Below are 15960 nucleotides of genomic sequence, written 5' to 3' on the forward strand. Positions count from 1 at the left end.
ATAATCACTCTGTTATAGAACGTGTGTATTAATTCCAATGTCCAATATTAATTAATTTATATACAATATAAATCCTACTAAGGGTCTTAACTTTACCTGGGTGGTCATTTCTCAGTATACTCATTCATTCATTCATTCATTCTGAGAGAGTGGGCATGAGTGGGGGAGGGCAGAGAGAAAGGGAGAGAGAATTCCAAGCAGGCTCCACACTGTCAGTGCAGATCCTGACACGTGGCTTGAACCCACGAACTATAAGATCATGACCTGAGCTGAGATCAAGAATCAGATGCTTAACCAACTGGTTCTCCCAGGCGCCCCTTGGCATACTTCTGTTTCTTTCCATGTTTTTTTTTGTGTGTGTGTGTATTTTAATCATATCTATATATTCTCTTTTCATGTCTGAGAATTTACTTTTTAATGGACATTTTGGGTGTTACTTGTGGAGACTCTGAATTATGTTATTTTACTTTAAAAGGTATTGAGGGTTTTTTTTCCTGGCAATCCGTTAAATTATCCGTGGATCATTATGATGTGGAGGCTTGGTTTTAGGCTTCGTTAGGGTGAGTTTGTTTCAACAAAGTTTATTAGACTTAACATTTTTATCGTGTTGTATTAATGTCTGCATCTTTGACCTCTCACCTGGGATAATTTTCCCTCTGCTGAAGAATATTCTTTACAGTTTCTTTACTGCAGCCAGGATGGTGGCAGACTCTAAATTTGTTAATTTGCAAACATCTTTTTTCAGCTTCGTATAGAATCCTTGGTTGGCAGTTATTTTCTTTCTTTTTCTATTTTTTTTTTTTTTTTTTTTTTAANGGGCAGAGGGAGAGAGAAAGAGAGTCTCAAGCAGTCTCCACACACAGTGTGGGTTCTGTCGGGGAGCTCGATCCCATGACCCTGGGATCATGACCTGAGCCAAAGTCAGGAGTCAGATGCTCAGCTGACTGAGGCACCAGGCATCCTGGCAGATGTTTCCTCTGAGGATGCTATTCTGTTGTGTGATGGGTGTTCGTCATTTCAGTGAGAAGTCGGCTTCCAGTCTTAATGTTGCTTTTTTGATTATGTCTTTCTTGTCTGCCTGCTGTTAATATTCTTTCTCTCTGGTTTTCAGTAGTTATGCAGCAATGCCTTTGGCATGGTCTTCATATTCATCTGGTCTGGGGTTTACAGAACTTTGTGAATTAACGATGTATTAGTTTACTGTGGCTGCTGTAACAAAGTATCTCAGACTGGTTGGCTTAAATGTTCATTTGTCTTCTGTCTCATAATTCTAGAGGCTAGAAGTCCAATACCAAGGTGTTAAGGATTGTTGAGTCTTTCTCAGGGCTGTGAGGCAAGGTTCTGTTCCTTGCTTCACACTTTGACTTCTGGATGGCCAATTTCTCCCAGTATCTCTTCATGTGGTCTTTTCTTAGTGTGTATCTGTATCCAGATTTCCTCTTTCTATAAGGAGTAGGGCCCATCCTAATGACCTTGTTTTAACTTGATTACTTCCGTGAAGACTCTCTAAGTAATTTTTTAAAAATTTTTTAATGTTTCTTTATTTTTGAGAGAGAGAGGCAGAGCATGAGCGGGAGAGGAGCAGAGAGAGAGGGAGACACAGAATCTGAAGCAGGCTCCAGCCTCCAAACTGTCAGCACAGAGCCTGATTGTGGGGCTCGAACTCACGAACTATGAGATCATGACCTGAGCCAAAGTCAGCTGCTTAACCGACTGAGCCATCCAGATGTCCCAAGACTTTATCTTTAAAATAACGTCACATGTGGAAGTATATAGGGTTAGGACTTCACATAGGATTCTGGAGGGTCACACCCCCACAAAGTCTGTTTTCCACAGACTTGGGGAAATTCTCCACTATTATCTGTTCCAGTATTGTTTCTATTCTGTTCTCTCTCCTCTCCTTCTAAAGCTCTATTAATATGTTTATTAGCTCTCATCACTGAGTTCCAAGTGCCTTTTTGTTCCTTCCTGTGTTCCAAGTGTTTTTTTATGTTCCTTTCTGTATTTTCCATCCTTTAAAATCTTTAGTGCTTCCTTCTAGATATTTTCTATTAACCAGTCTTCTAATTTATTAATTTTCACTTCTGCTGAATCTTATCTATTGTTAAACCCATCAGTTAATTGTATTTATTTGGCTCGTTCAGTTCTAGAATCACCATTTGATTTTTTTCTTCCCCTCAACCCCCCCCCCCCTTTTTAGAAAGAATTTGGTTTTCTGGTAAATTTCTGTTGATCTTTTTCTTTGTCTTTTTTGATCTTTCAGCTTTTCATTCTTTTTAAAATTTTGAAACATTCTCACACTTTTAAACATCTTAAGTACCTTATGAAGACATTTTTTTCATAAATCATTTGAAAATAAGTTGGTGATGTCCCATCACCCCCAAATATTTTCATGTGTGTTTTCCTGCCAGACATTATTCTCCCTCTTTATAGTATATATTTTCCTTTGTAACCATAAAGCATAGCCATTTGATCAGGAAATTAACTGACACATTGACATGCCATTATTATATAATACTTAAACCCTATTCAAACTGGCCAGTTTTTGTTTTTGTTTTTAAATGTTTTATTTATTTCTAGGATAGACAGCGTGAGCAGGGGAGGGTCAGAGAGAGAGGGAGTCACAGAATCTGAAACAGGCTCCAGACTCTGAGCTGGCAGTCAGCACAGAGCCCGACGCGGGGCTCGAACCCACGAACCGCGAGATCATGACCTAAGTGAAAGTCGGATGCTTAACCAACTAAGCCACCCAGGCGCCCCAAACTGGCCAGTTTTTATAGCAGAAGATCCTGTCCAGAATAATAGGTTGCAGTCATTGCATTTTTCTTTATTTTCCTTTGATCCAAAACAATTCCTTAGTCTTTTCCTTGATTTTCATGTTCTAAGGTGTAGTGTCCCCGGTTAGGATTGATTGATTGGTTTTTAACTTACATCCAAGTTAGTTAGCATAGAGTGCAATAATGATTTCAGGAGGAGAATCCAGTGATTCATCCCTTACGTGTAACACCCAGTCCTCATCCCAACAAGTGTCTTCCTCAATGCCCCCCACCCATCTAGGCCATCTCCCTACCCACAGCCCCTCCTGCAACCCTCAATTTGTTCTCTGTATTTAAGAGTCTTATATTTTGTCCCCCTCCCTGTTTTTCTATTATTTTTGCTTCCCTTCCCATATGTTGATCTGTTTTGAATCTTAAATTCCACATGAGTGAAGTCATATGATATTTGTGTTTCTCTAATTGCAGTTAGCGTAATACTCTCTAGTTCCATCCATATAGTTGCAAATGGCAAGATTTCTTTCTTTTTGATTGCTGAGTAATTACTCCACTGTATATATAAACCACATCTTCTTTATCCATTCATCCATCGATGGACATTTGGGCTCTTTTCATACTTTGGCTATTGTTGATAGCACTGCTTTGAACATTGGGGTGTCTCTGCCCCTTCGAAACAGCACACCTGTATCCCTTAGACAAATACCTAGTAGTGCAATTGTTGAGTCATACTGTAATTCTATTTTTAACTTTTTGAGAAACCTCTATACTGTTTTCCAGAGTGGCTGCACCAGTTTGCAATCCCACCAACAGCATAAAAGAGGTCCTCTTTCTCCGCATCTTCACCAACATCTGTTATTACCTGAGTTGTTAATGTTAGCCATTGTGACTGGTGTGAGGTGGTATCTCATCGTGGTTTTGATACATATTTCCCTGACAATGAGTGATGTTGAACATGTTCTCATGTGTCTGTTAGCCAAATGGATGTCTTCTTTGGAGAAGTGTCTGTTCATATCTTTTGCCCGTTTTCTTCACTGGATTATTTGGTTTTTGGGTGTTGAGTTTGATAAGTTCTTTATAGATATTGGATTGACCCTTTATCTGATATGTTATTTGCAAATATCTTCTCCCATTCCGTTGGTTGCCTTTTAGTTTTGCTGATTGTTTCCTTCACTGTGCAGAAGCGTTTTATTTTGATGAGGTCCCAATAGTTCATTTTTCCCCAGTTGGGATTTATGTGATTTTTTTTTTTTATTGTGGTCACATTTACACTATGCATCTTTAGTAGAAATATCACATAATTGATTGTATTCTCATCACACAAATTTGATGTCTTGCACTACCTGTTATATTCCTTTTGATATCTTATTACTGTGATGTCTTCTAGGTTTATTCATTGAAAAGTTTTCACTTGGTAATTGCTATGGATTAAATTGTGTACTCCAGAAAGATGTTGAAGCCCTAATTCCTAGTATACATGAATGTGACCTTACTTGGAAATTAGGGTCTTTGCAGATGTGATCAAATTAAGCTGAGGTCATCAGGGTGGGCCTTAATGCAATGTAACTTGTGTCCTTATAAGAAGAGGGAAATTTGCATACAGACACACACACAGAGAACATCATATGACACCCCAAACAGATACTGTAGTGATACACCTGCAAGCCAAGGGGTGCCAAGGGTTGATGGCTACCACCAGCATCAGGGAAAAGGTAAGGAAGTATTCTGGCTAGTCTTGGAGGAAGGCTAGCCCTCCTGACACCTTGATTTTGGACTTCTAGCCACCAGAATTAGGAGACCATAAATTTCGGGGTGCCTGCGTGGCTCAGTCAGTTGAGTGTCTCACTTCGGCTCAGGTCATGATCTCGCGGTTCATGGATTCGAGCCCCGCCTCACGTTCTGTACTGATAGCTCAGAGCCTGGAGCATATTTCAGATTCTGTGTCTCCCTCCCTCCCTCTCTCTCTCTCTCTCTCTCTCTCTCTCTCTGCCCCTTCCCCGCTCGTGCTCTGTCTCTGTCTCAAAAATAAATAAAACTATAAAAAATTTTTTTAAAAAAGGAGACAATAAATTTCTGTTGTTTTAAGCCATCTGATTTGTGGTGCTTTATTACCACAACCCTGGGAAAGTAATAGAGTAATTAGTGTTTTGTGGGGAGGTATTTTGAAACTATGTAAATAAATACCTTATTCATCATTAAACCTTCAGTTTATTCATTTATTTAATCAATAGGGACTATTACAGTCTTATTTACTCAATGTTTTTTTTTTTTTTTAATTTTTTTTTTTATGTTTTATTTATTTCTAGGAGAGAGAGAGAGAGAGACAGCGTGAGCAGGGGAGGGTCAGAGAGAGAGGGAGTCACAGACTGAAACAGGCTCCAGGCTCTGAGCTGGCAGTCAGCACAGAGCCCAACGCGGGGCCCGAACCCACGAACCGTGAGATCATGACCCAAGCGAAAGTCGGACGCTCAACCGACTAAGCCACCCAGGCGCCCCTCAATGTTTTAATTGATCACTACCAATAATTGTGATGTTCAAGCCAGTGGGAGCTCCTTTCAGGCTGCTTTCTGTGTTTTTTACATGTCCCTGTCATTTTTTGAGCAATTTCCTTACTTTTAGAACAAGGCATTCCACCCTATTTTGCATTTTCTGCCTGGCCCTGGAATCAGTCATTTACCAAGGAGCCTGGGTTCCTTTTAGTGAAAAACTGTTTAGAAACCAAGTTCTGAGTACTAGGTAGAACTCATTGATGTTGGGACATCACAGCTCCCAGACCATTTCCTACAGAGGCAGGAAATAGATGTATGTATATAATCTCTGTATCTGCCTGCACGTATTGAAAACCATGAGTTCACATTGCTCTCTACAATCCCAATCCAACACCACAGGATTCATTCTAGTTTTCTCCCTTTCCCCATTTGTAATTGCATTTCTGTTTTCTTTTTTTCTTTTTTAAATGTTTATTTATTTTTGAGAGAGAGACAGAGCATGAGTGGGAGAAAGAAGAGAGAGGGGGGAGACACAGAATCTGAAGTAGGCTCCAGGCTGTAAGCTGTCAGCACAGAGCTGCACACGGGGCTCGAACTCACAAACTGCGAGATCATGACCTGAGCCGAAGTTGGACGCTTAACCAACTGAACCACCCAGGCGGCCCTATAATTGCTTTTTCTAACACTGCAAAAGCTTATACCCCTTATTTTCAACATGATCGCTCATGTGATCCATCCCTATGTGAAGCCAGACTCCCGGCCCATCCGGCCCTCCTCATTCACCTCTTTGGCCTTTATCTGGTCTTGGCCTGGCTGCAGCAGCCCAGGCAGTGCCTTGCCGCCACGCCAACATACTCCTCTGCCGTTGTGTCTCCATTCTCTTACTTCAGGCTACCCAGTCTTTCTCTTCAGCCCCAGCTTATGGATTTTGGACTGAAGTGTTCAAGATGGGATTTTTCTCTATTTTCTTGACTGTGTGAAACATAACTATTTGGTTTTTGTCAGATAATTCCAATATTTGGCTTCATCTGTTACAAGTCTGTTTCTAGTGTCTTTTTTCTTTTAGTTCCTTTAGTCCCGTCCCTTGGGATGCCGGCTAATTTTGTATTGAGAGTATGGTATATGAATGCATCTGTAGAGTGTCTAAATGATTCTCCTTTCTCCAGAGCGGGCAACCCGCCCCCCTTGCGAGGCAGATGTGGAGAGAGTGGACCGTATCGATCCAGTCCCAAAGTGAACTGACGAGGGCTGCACCGCAGTCTGGGCACGACTTTGTCGTCTTTTGGTTCTTCCTGGCTTAGAGTTAGTTCTCCCTCTGAGAGGCTGGGGTGAGTGCTAGGGCCCCTCCTCTGCTGCAGGATGTGAACTCGAATCGTTGTCTCCTCAGCGCAAAAGACTGCGTTACACTACTGTTTTCAAAGTTTTCTGCTTGGCTTCTTAATTCCCTCTTGAGAATTTAGCAGATATCGTAAAGGGAAAAAAACAGCGTATTGACAAGCCGTTTCTGTCTCCTCTCTTTCACCAGAGTCCTGGCCTTCTGGGTCTCTAATTTCTATCTGTACAAATCAACAAAGCTCTTACAAACTCTGCTTTTTTCTTCATACATAACAGTGGCCCTCCACCTTGTCCTTTGCCAGAGTTCTCAGGGGCTGGCCTGGCTCCCCACATCCGCAGAGCCCTGAGCCAACAGGTAGCTGCGGAGCCCCACGTGGCCTTCCCGAAGGACCCTTGCGGTGGGGGTGCAACCCACGGTTTGGTGGCCTCAGCACCCTCAAGCACGCTGACCGTGTGTGTGCATGCACGCGTGGGAGTACGAGTGTGCGTGTATCTGGCTTTCCCACCTGTTCGTGGTGGGAGGATTGCTCCAGTGCAAGCTATTCGAGTGTATCCAGAAGCAGAGCTCAGCGCTCGTATACTCTTTTCTGTTCCATTTCTTTTTAAAAACAGGGGCGCCTGGGGGACTTAGTTGGTTCAGTGTCCAACTGCAGTTCAGATCATGATATTGGAGTTTGTGAGTTCAAGCCCCATGTAGGGCTCTGTGCCAACAACCCAGAGCTTGGAGCCTGCTTTGGATTCCCTGTCTCCCTCTCTCTCTGCTCCTCCCCACTCACACTCTGTCTCCCTCTCAAAAATAAACAAACACTTAAAAAAAATTTTTTTTTTTAAATAATGCTCCTTGGGGCACCTGAGTGGCTCAGCTGGTTAAATGTCTGACTCTTGATCTCAGTTCAGGTCATGATCTTATGGTTCCTGAGGTCAGCCTGGACCTCAGGCTCCGTGCTGGGTGTGGAGCTACTTGGAATTCTCTCCTTCCTCTCCCCTTCCCTTGCTTGCACACAGCCACATGCACCAATGTGTGTGCACTTGCGCGCGCGTGCTCTCTCTCTCTCTCTCTCTCTCAAAAAAAAAATAATGCTGCTTGTTCAACCAACCAAAATGATTTCACAACCTGATGGCCCAAGACTTAACAAAAAGAAGACAATCTTAAGTCATTGGCATTAAGATAATCAGATCGATAGAATTGAAGCCAAGTGATAAAGGTTAACATCAACAATGGTACATCATATTGATTATATGTACCCCTGATATGCCGTGATGATAATAGTGCTTTACGTCTCTGGTCTTCCTCCCAAGAACCTATAACCCCAGTCTATTTTTATTTATTTATTTATTTATTTTATTTATTTCTGAGAGTGAGAGAGAGAGAGACAGTGTGAACAGGGGAGGGTCAGAGAGAGAGAGAGAGACACAGAGTCCGAAACAGGCTCTGAGCTGGCTGTCAGTACAGAGCCCGACGCGGGGCCCAAACCCAGCAACCGTGAGATCATGACCTGAGCTGAAGTTGGAGGCTTAACCAACTGAGCCACCCAGTCGCCCCAACCCCAGTCTAATCAGAAGAAAAACATGAGGTAAATCTCATTTGAGGGACAGTCTACAAAATACCTAACCAGTACTCCTGAAAACTGCCAAGGTCATCAAAACAAGGAAAATCTAACAAGCTTACAGAGAAGCCTAAGAAGACGTGACTACTAAATGCACTGTGGTAGCCTGCATGGAATCTTGGAATAGAAAAAACTGAGTAGGGACACCTGGGTGGCTCAGTTGGTTAAGTGTCTGACTTCAGCTCGGGTCTTGATCTCACGGTTCGTGAGTTCCAGTCTCACCCTGGGCTCTGTGCTGACAGCTCAGAGCCTGGAGCCTGCTTCAGATTCTGTGTCTCCCTCTCTAGAGGGAATCTAGAATCTTTGGATTCCGTCTCTCCCTGCTCTCTTTCCCCCCATCCCCCACTCATCCTCTGTCTCTGTCTCTGTCTCTCTCTCTCAAAAATAAACATTTTAAAAATTTTTGAAGGAAATCTGCATGAAGTATATGGACTTCAGTTAATAATTACCAAAATTGGTTCATTAATTGTGGCAAATGTATCATAATAATGTTAGAGGTTAATAAAAGGGAAAATTGGGAATGCTCTGTATAATCTTTACAGTAATTTTTTATACCTAAAACTGTTCTGTTTTGTTTTGTTTTATTTTATTTTATTTTTCTTTTAATTTTTTTGTTTTAATTTATTTCTGAGAGACAGAGATAACATGAGCAGGGGAAGTTCAGAGAGGGAGACACAGAATCCGAAGCAGACTCCAGGCTCTGAGCTGTCGGCACAGAGCCCAATGCGGGGCTCAAACCCACAAACTGTGAGATCATGACCTGAGCCGAAGGTGGATACATTACCAACTAAGTCCCCAGGTGCCCCTCAAAAGTTTATTTCTTTAAAACGTCCATACTGGGGCGCCTGGGTGGCTCAGTCGGTTAAGCATCTGACTTCAGCTCGGGTCATGATCTCACAGTTTTGAGTTCGAGCCCTGCACTGGGCTCTGTGCTGACCGCTCAGAGCCTGGAGCTTGCTTCAGATTCTGTGTCTCCTCCTCTCTCTGCCCCTTCCATGCTCATGCTCTGTCAATAATAAGTAAAAATGTTAAATAAATAAATGAATGAATAAATAAAGTGCATACTGTTTGACTTCCCAGGCTATACTTTATGGACTTGATTTTTGTCTGTCATCTTAGTCATTGCTGTATCTCCAGTACCTAAAAGATTGGCCAGCACATTTAGGCTCTCCATAAATACTGGTTTGGGAAGATGTATAGAAAAGAGCAAGGGAAGATTAAGTACAGATAGCCTCTATGTTTCTAGCTTGGGCAGCTACATGGATGGAAATATTCATTTAGGGAAAAAAGCAGAGATTGGAAACTACTCTATGCTTGACAGATTTGGGGTTTTTTAATGTTTATTTTTGAGAGAGAGAGCATATTCGTGTGGCTAGGAGAGGGGTAAAGAGAAAGGGGTACAGAAGATTCCAAGCGGGCTCTGTGCTGACAGCAGAGAGCTGGATGTGGGGCTCAAACTCCTGAACTGTGAGATTGTGACCTGAGACATCAAACACTTAACTGACTAAGCAACCCAGGTGCCCCTGGTTGGTTGGTTTGTTTTGTACCAGTGCTAAGTTAATAATAATGAGGAAATATGGTCAGAGTCAAAATGGTAGTACCTTAGTCCTTTTCTCAGAGGAATAACTCTTCTTTTTCTCTTTTAGGCATACAAGACCTTTGCTAATCGAGTGAACAATTTGAAGAAGAAGCTGGATCAGTTGAAGTCAACCCTTCCTGATCCTGAAGAATCACCAGTCCCTTCCCCAAGCATGGATGCTCCTTCTCCAACTGGTTCTGAGTCTCCTTTTCAGGGAATGGGAGGTGAGGAATCCCAGTCGCCAGCCATGGAGAGTGAGAAGTCTGCCACACCAGAGCCTGTGACAGATAATCGTGATGTGGAAGACATGGAACTCTCAGATGTGGAAGATGATGGGTCAAAAATCATTGGTATGTCCTTATGTGATTAATGGGCACCTTGTTCCTTATGTATTTTGCGAGCAGCAAGATTAGATTAAAACAGCAAGGTATCTTTATCCTGGTTCAGGATTTGGTATGCCACATGAGCTAAGAATCATTGCTCAAGATCGGTTCTGTTCACATAGCCACTAAATATTTGTGGCTGTTGAGCATTTGAAGTGTGGTTTATCCAGCTTGAGTTGTGCTCTAATTTAAAGATACATACTGCCAGTGAGGGGTTGGCACCTGGGTGGCTCAGTCAGTTAAGCATCCGACTCTTGGTTTCAGCTCGGGTCACGATCTCACCATTTCTGTGTGTTTAAGTCCTGCATCGGGCTCTGCACTATAAGTGCAGAGCCTGTTTGGGCTTCTCTCTCTCCCTCTCTTTCTGTGCCTCCCCTGTTCATGCTGTCTCTGTCTCTCTCAAAATAAATAAATAGAAAAAAAAATTTTTAATAATAATAGTAAAAATAAAGATATATACTGGGGTGCCTGGGTGGCTCCGTTGGTTAAGCGTCCAACTTCAGCTCGGATCATGATCTCATGGTTCATGGGTTTGAGCCCTGCTTTGGGCTCTCTGCTGTCAGTGTGGAGCCTGCTTTGGATTCTCTGTCCACCCCTACTCCTGCCCTTCCCCCTTAAAAATAAATAAATATTTTTTTAAAATAAAAGATACACACTGGATTCTGGGACCAGACTACTTAGGACCCAAAAAAGTGAAAATATCTCAATAATCTTTATATTTACAGTGTATTGAAATGAAAATATTTGAGAGATACTTAGGTAAAATACATAATTAAAGTTAATTTTAACTGTTTTAAGTCTATTTATGTTTATTTTGCGGGAGAGAGGGGGAGAGAGGAAGAGAGGAAGGAAGGGAGAGGGAGAAAGAATCCCCAGCAGGCTTGGAGCTCAGTGGAGGGCTTGAACTCACAAACTGTGAGATCATGACCTGACCTGAAATCTTAAGAGTCAGACGCTTAACCGACTGAGCCACCCCAATACCCCCTACTCTTTTTTCCTAATGTGGCCACTAGAAAAGTTAAATTCACATGTGTGGCTTGAATTACATTCTGTTGAACAGCACTGTGGTAGAAAGAGGGGCACTTATACTCTTGACCTTCCAAGATTCCAAAGCTACAGTTCATTAACCACAGTCTTTCTTTCTTTCTTTTTTTTTTTTTTTAATATTTTTTATTTATTTCTAGGAGAGAGAGAGAGACAGCGTGAGCAGGGGAGGGTCAGAGAGAGAGGGAGACACAGACTCTGAAATAGGCTCCAGGCTCTGAGCTGGCAGTCAGCACAGAGCCCGACGCGGGGCTCCAACCCACGAACCGCGAGATCATGACCTAAGCGAAAGTCGGATGCTTAACCGACTAAGCCACCCAGGCGCCCCCATTAACCACAATTTCAAAATTAACCTGGGGGCACCTGGCTGGCTCTGTCAGTAGACCTGTGTCTCTTGACCTTGGGGGTGGTGAGTTCAAGCTCCACACTGAGTGAAAAGTCTCCCAGGCTCTCGGGCACCTGGCTGGCTCAGTCAGAAGAGCATGTGACTATTGATCTTGAGGTCAGGAGTTCCAGCTTCCTGTTGGGTGTGGAGATTAAATACATAGTAACCAACATGTATACACATGCATACAAACAACCTGGATTCGGGCATTGTTTCTCTGACATCCCGGCTTTTATAAAATTATTCTTATTAGGCAGTTGGAGTTTTGTTGGATTTAATGCATAAGTTTCTATGTCTTAGAAAGCTCTCAGGTTTATGGAGAAGAAAAGACAGGATAATTTATGACTATAAATATTGTAACTAAAAGAACACATGTGTACCAAATAACAGGAACCCAGAAATGTACAAATTTAATACACAAATACTAAGAAAATGCAAAGAAATCTTTGAACAGATAGAAAATGAATTTGGGAAACTTATTTTAAGCATGTATTGAAGGTGAGGAGGAACATAAAGAGCAGGACTTATATTAAAAGCGTGAAGGGAGTGAATGATTTTTCCCTAAAGCATCGTGCTTGATACTCCCAAATCAGCAAATACTAGGATATGTTTCATACAGGAGGTCAAGTCTGGAAGGCAGTAATGTAGTCTCACCTCTTTTCCTTACACAGTAGAGGACAGGAAGGAGAAACCTGTGGAGAAGTCAGCCGCATCCACTGCTGCACCTGCGAAGCCAACAGAAAGTGTCTCAAAGGCCTCTTCATGTACCCCAGTGCCTGTGACCATGACAGCAACGCCACCTCTTCCGAAGCCTGTGAATACTTCTCTTCTGTCCCCTTCTCCAGCATTGGCTTTGCCAAACCTGGCTAATGTGGACCTGGCAAAGATCAGTTCCATCCTTAGCAGCCTGACATCAGTCATGAAAAATACTGGTAAGTAAGCCCCACAGAGAAGCTAAAAGGCTTATTTTTATCTTTCCAAGTGAACCATCAGTCTGAGGTTGTTGTTGATTTTTTTCTGAAATTAACAGTGACTTTTTAAATTGAAAAATAAAACCAATACATAGTCATTATAGAAAAATAAGAAAATAAGGGATTAAAATGAATATCTGCAGTCCTTCTACCCTGAAAGACACCAGGTGTGTCTAACCTTACGTGTGTGTGTGTGTGTGTGTGTGTGTGTGTGTGTGTGTGTGTGAGAGAGAGAGAGAGAGAGAGAGAGAGAGAGAGAGAGAGGGCGGGGGGGAGGGANAGAGAGAGAGAGAGAGAGCGCGTGTGAAAGTTTTGGTAGATTACATATTTCTAATAGTTTTTCTTTGAATAATTGAAGCATATTGTATATGAATTTAACTCTATAATAATTAGACATCTGGTATGTTTGCAGTTTTTCACTGTTTTAAGGAATACTCTAATGAACAACCTTGATGCTAAAGTCTATGCACAACCCTTCCTAAATGGTTGATGAGTATATAGGGCTTTTTCTTCATAGGAATTTTAGTGAAAATAAACTCAAGTAGAGGGGCACCTGGGTGGCTCAATCAGTTAAGCGTCCGACTTCGGCTCAGGTCATGATCTCACGGTCCATGGGTTTGAGCCCCGCATCAGGCTCTGTGCTGACAGCTAGCTCAGAGCCTGGAGCCTGTTTCAGATTCTGTATCTCCCTCTCTCTCTGACCCTCCCTTGCTCATGCTGTCTCTCTCTGTCTCTTAGAAATAAATAAAACATTAAAAAACATTTTTTTTAAAGTAATCTGTACATCCAACATGGGGCTCAAACCCACAACCCTGAGATCAAGAGTTGCACACCCCACCGACTAAATCAAGCATGGTGCCTCAAGCATGCAACTCTTCATCTCAGGCTTGTGAGTTGAAGTCCCACGTTGAATATAGAGATTACTAAAAATAATAATAATTTGTTTTAATTTCCTTTTTTTTAAATTAACAGTGTGGGTAAAACTTTTTTCATTTTTATTTTTCTTTGTGAAATATCCTACCTGTTCATATTTTTTGTCATTCAAAAATTTTCTCTTATTTTTATTATATACTTTTTTTCTGAACTAAAAATTAGCAAAGTGTTTTAAATAAAATTAAAGATGTGGGAGCACCTGGCTGGCTCAGTTCACAGAGCATGGGACTCTTGACCTCAGGGTCATGAGTTCAAGCCCCATGTTGGGCATGGAGCTTGCTTTAAAAAATAAATAAATATTGGGCGCCTGGGTGGTTCAGTCGGTTGAGTGTCTCACTTCAGCTCAGGTCATGATCTGACGGTTCATGGGTTCGGGCCCTGCGTTGGGCTCTGTGCTGACAGCCAGCTCAGAGCCTGGAGTCTGTTTCGGATTTTGTGTCTCCCTCCCTCTCTGACCCTCCCCTGCTCACGCTCTCTCCCTCTCTCTCTCTCTCTCATTCAGAAATAAATAAAACATTTAAAAAACATTTTTTAAATAAATAAAATAAAAATAAATAAAATGTAAAGATGTGAAGGAAGTTGCTTATATAATCTCATTTTAAAGACCATTTCAAAAGTAAATGATGTATTAATCACATAGAATTATGCAGTGGGTTGAGTTATATATACAATTATATATACAGTTGATCGTAGTGAGCCAATAGTATTTATTGAACACCTATAAGACTCTGTGGTGTAGATTCCATTTGGTAGAGAAAAAAGAAGTAGGTTCCTTAAGTCTTTTGGCTCTCAAAACTAAAAAATCTAAAAAGACACCTTAGTACTTATTTACCCCAGAGGTGTTCCAAGTAGACAGGAATGGATTTTAACCTAATTTTCATATTTTTTCCTTTGTCCGAGCCATGATATGCTCTGTTTGTGGATCCCGTCACAGAAGCCTTTCTGTTGTTAAACATACCAAACTCCTTTGAGTGAGTGGAAAGTATGGTGAATGCAATGGTCGATTTGAATCGCATTTTGTTGAGTTAATCTTTCTGCCACTAGGGGTCAGTCCTGCATCAAGACCTTCTCCAGGAACTCCTACAAGCCCCAGCAACCTCAGCAGCGGCCTGAAAACACCTGCGCCTGCCCCAACGCCAGCTCACAACCCTCTGGCAAATATACTCTCAAAGGTGGAGATCACCCCAGAGAGCATTCTGTCTGCTCTTTCCAAAACGCAGACGCAGTCAGCCCCTGCACTGCAAGGTAGGCAGACGTGTGCCAGGGGATCGTGTTGTGAGTGTCTGTCTCTGGCTTAATTCTGGGTTCCAGTTCTGAAGAATCTGGAGCTATGACATGTATCATATAGCCAATTCATTATCTTCTCGGTGTTTCTCATCTACAAGTTGGCGTTCATAGAATTATAAAATGTCAAATCTGAAAGAGACAAAATACCATCTAATCTAATCCGCTCCTTTTCAGGTGAGGAGAGTAAGGCTCAGTGGGTTGAGGCGACCTGCTTCAGGTCCGAATTTATCTAGTCAGTGATGAGTTGAGACCAAAAGCCAGATTTCTTGCCTGGACTCCAGGATCCTCCCCTAGGCCAGGAGCCCTCCCGGGGCCGCATTTGTTCCGGCTCTTAGTACTGGTTCGTGCATGTGGAGGCTTACATTTCTAATGTTAACCAAAGCTCCAGACGGTAGGAAAGGTCAGTCTACTCTCAAAACTCCTATGAGACATGGTTTTCTTTTTTTAGGTCTTACTCTGGAGGCCTCTGTTTGTAGGCATAGCACATCTCTATACCTGTAATCTCTAGCTCATTTCAGCCTCTCTGTTCAACTGTGTTAATTATCTGTGTTGTGTCTAAAACTGCTTCTAACATTTTTTTCATAAAACTTACCTACTCTCTCTTCTCAAAACCTCCAGACACCAACACAGTCTTTATTTAGCACCTCGGTATAATTAATGCGATGAATTACAAATACCAGAGCGGTATCTTCAGTATAGCAATTTAACTCTGTATCAGAGTTCTCAACCAGGAGCCTCCAGGGGATGTTAATAATACTTACAGCTTTTTCTTTCAGTAGGTGATTGCACCCACGGCATGTGGGCTTTCTCATCAGGCAGAATGTGAACAGAGCTAGGTGTTCTAACAGAATTGGTTTCTGGGGACCCCAGAAAACCATCTTTGTGGAGTAACTGGGTACTTCATCATTTCCTTGTAGAAAGTGGAATTCTTGACTTAAAAAGAAAAACCTTTGTCTAACAACTTAAATAGAAGCATTTTTAAACACCTGCAGAGACTCTCAGGAATCTCTTAGCACTTTGCTCTGATTGTGTCACCCACAGCCACTAGTGACAGATTTTCAACACAAAAGAATGACTTCAGTGGGCAAAAGGTCCCATGGAGTATGGCCTGATAGGATTGAAGAAAGTCAGGGGTGCACGGGTGGCTCAGTTGGTTAAGCGTCTCACTCTGGATTT

General features: G+C 42.1%; 1 protein-coding gene across 5 annotated transcripts in view; it reads left to right on the forward strand.

Moving 5' to 3' along the window:
* RPRD2 (regulation of nuclear pre-mRNA domain containing 2) overlaps positions 1–15960 on the forward strand; it is a 90308-nt gene that overhangs the window by 66124 nt on the left and 8224 nt on the right. For all 5 annotated transcript variants that reach the window (XM_077772498.1, XM_077772500.1, XM_077772499.1 and 2 more), the window contains 3 exons: positions 9849–10131; positions 12265–12525; positions 14542–14742. In XM_077772498.1, coding sequence (XP_077628624.1) covers positions 9849–10131; positions 12265–12525; positions 14542–14742 — 745 coding nt within the window. The remainder of the gene's footprint in view (positions 1–9848; positions 10132–12264; positions 12526–14541; positions 14743–15960) is intronic.

Source organism: Crocuta crocuta, unplaced genomic scaffold (genome assembly GCF_008692635.1).
Source record: "Crocuta crocuta isolate KB4526 unplaced genomic scaffold, BGI_CrCroc_1.0 scaffold415, whole genome shotgun sequence".
NCBI classification, from domain to species: domain Eukaryota; kingdom Metazoa; phylum Chordata; class Mammalia; order Carnivora; family Hyaenidae; genus Crocuta; species Crocuta crocuta.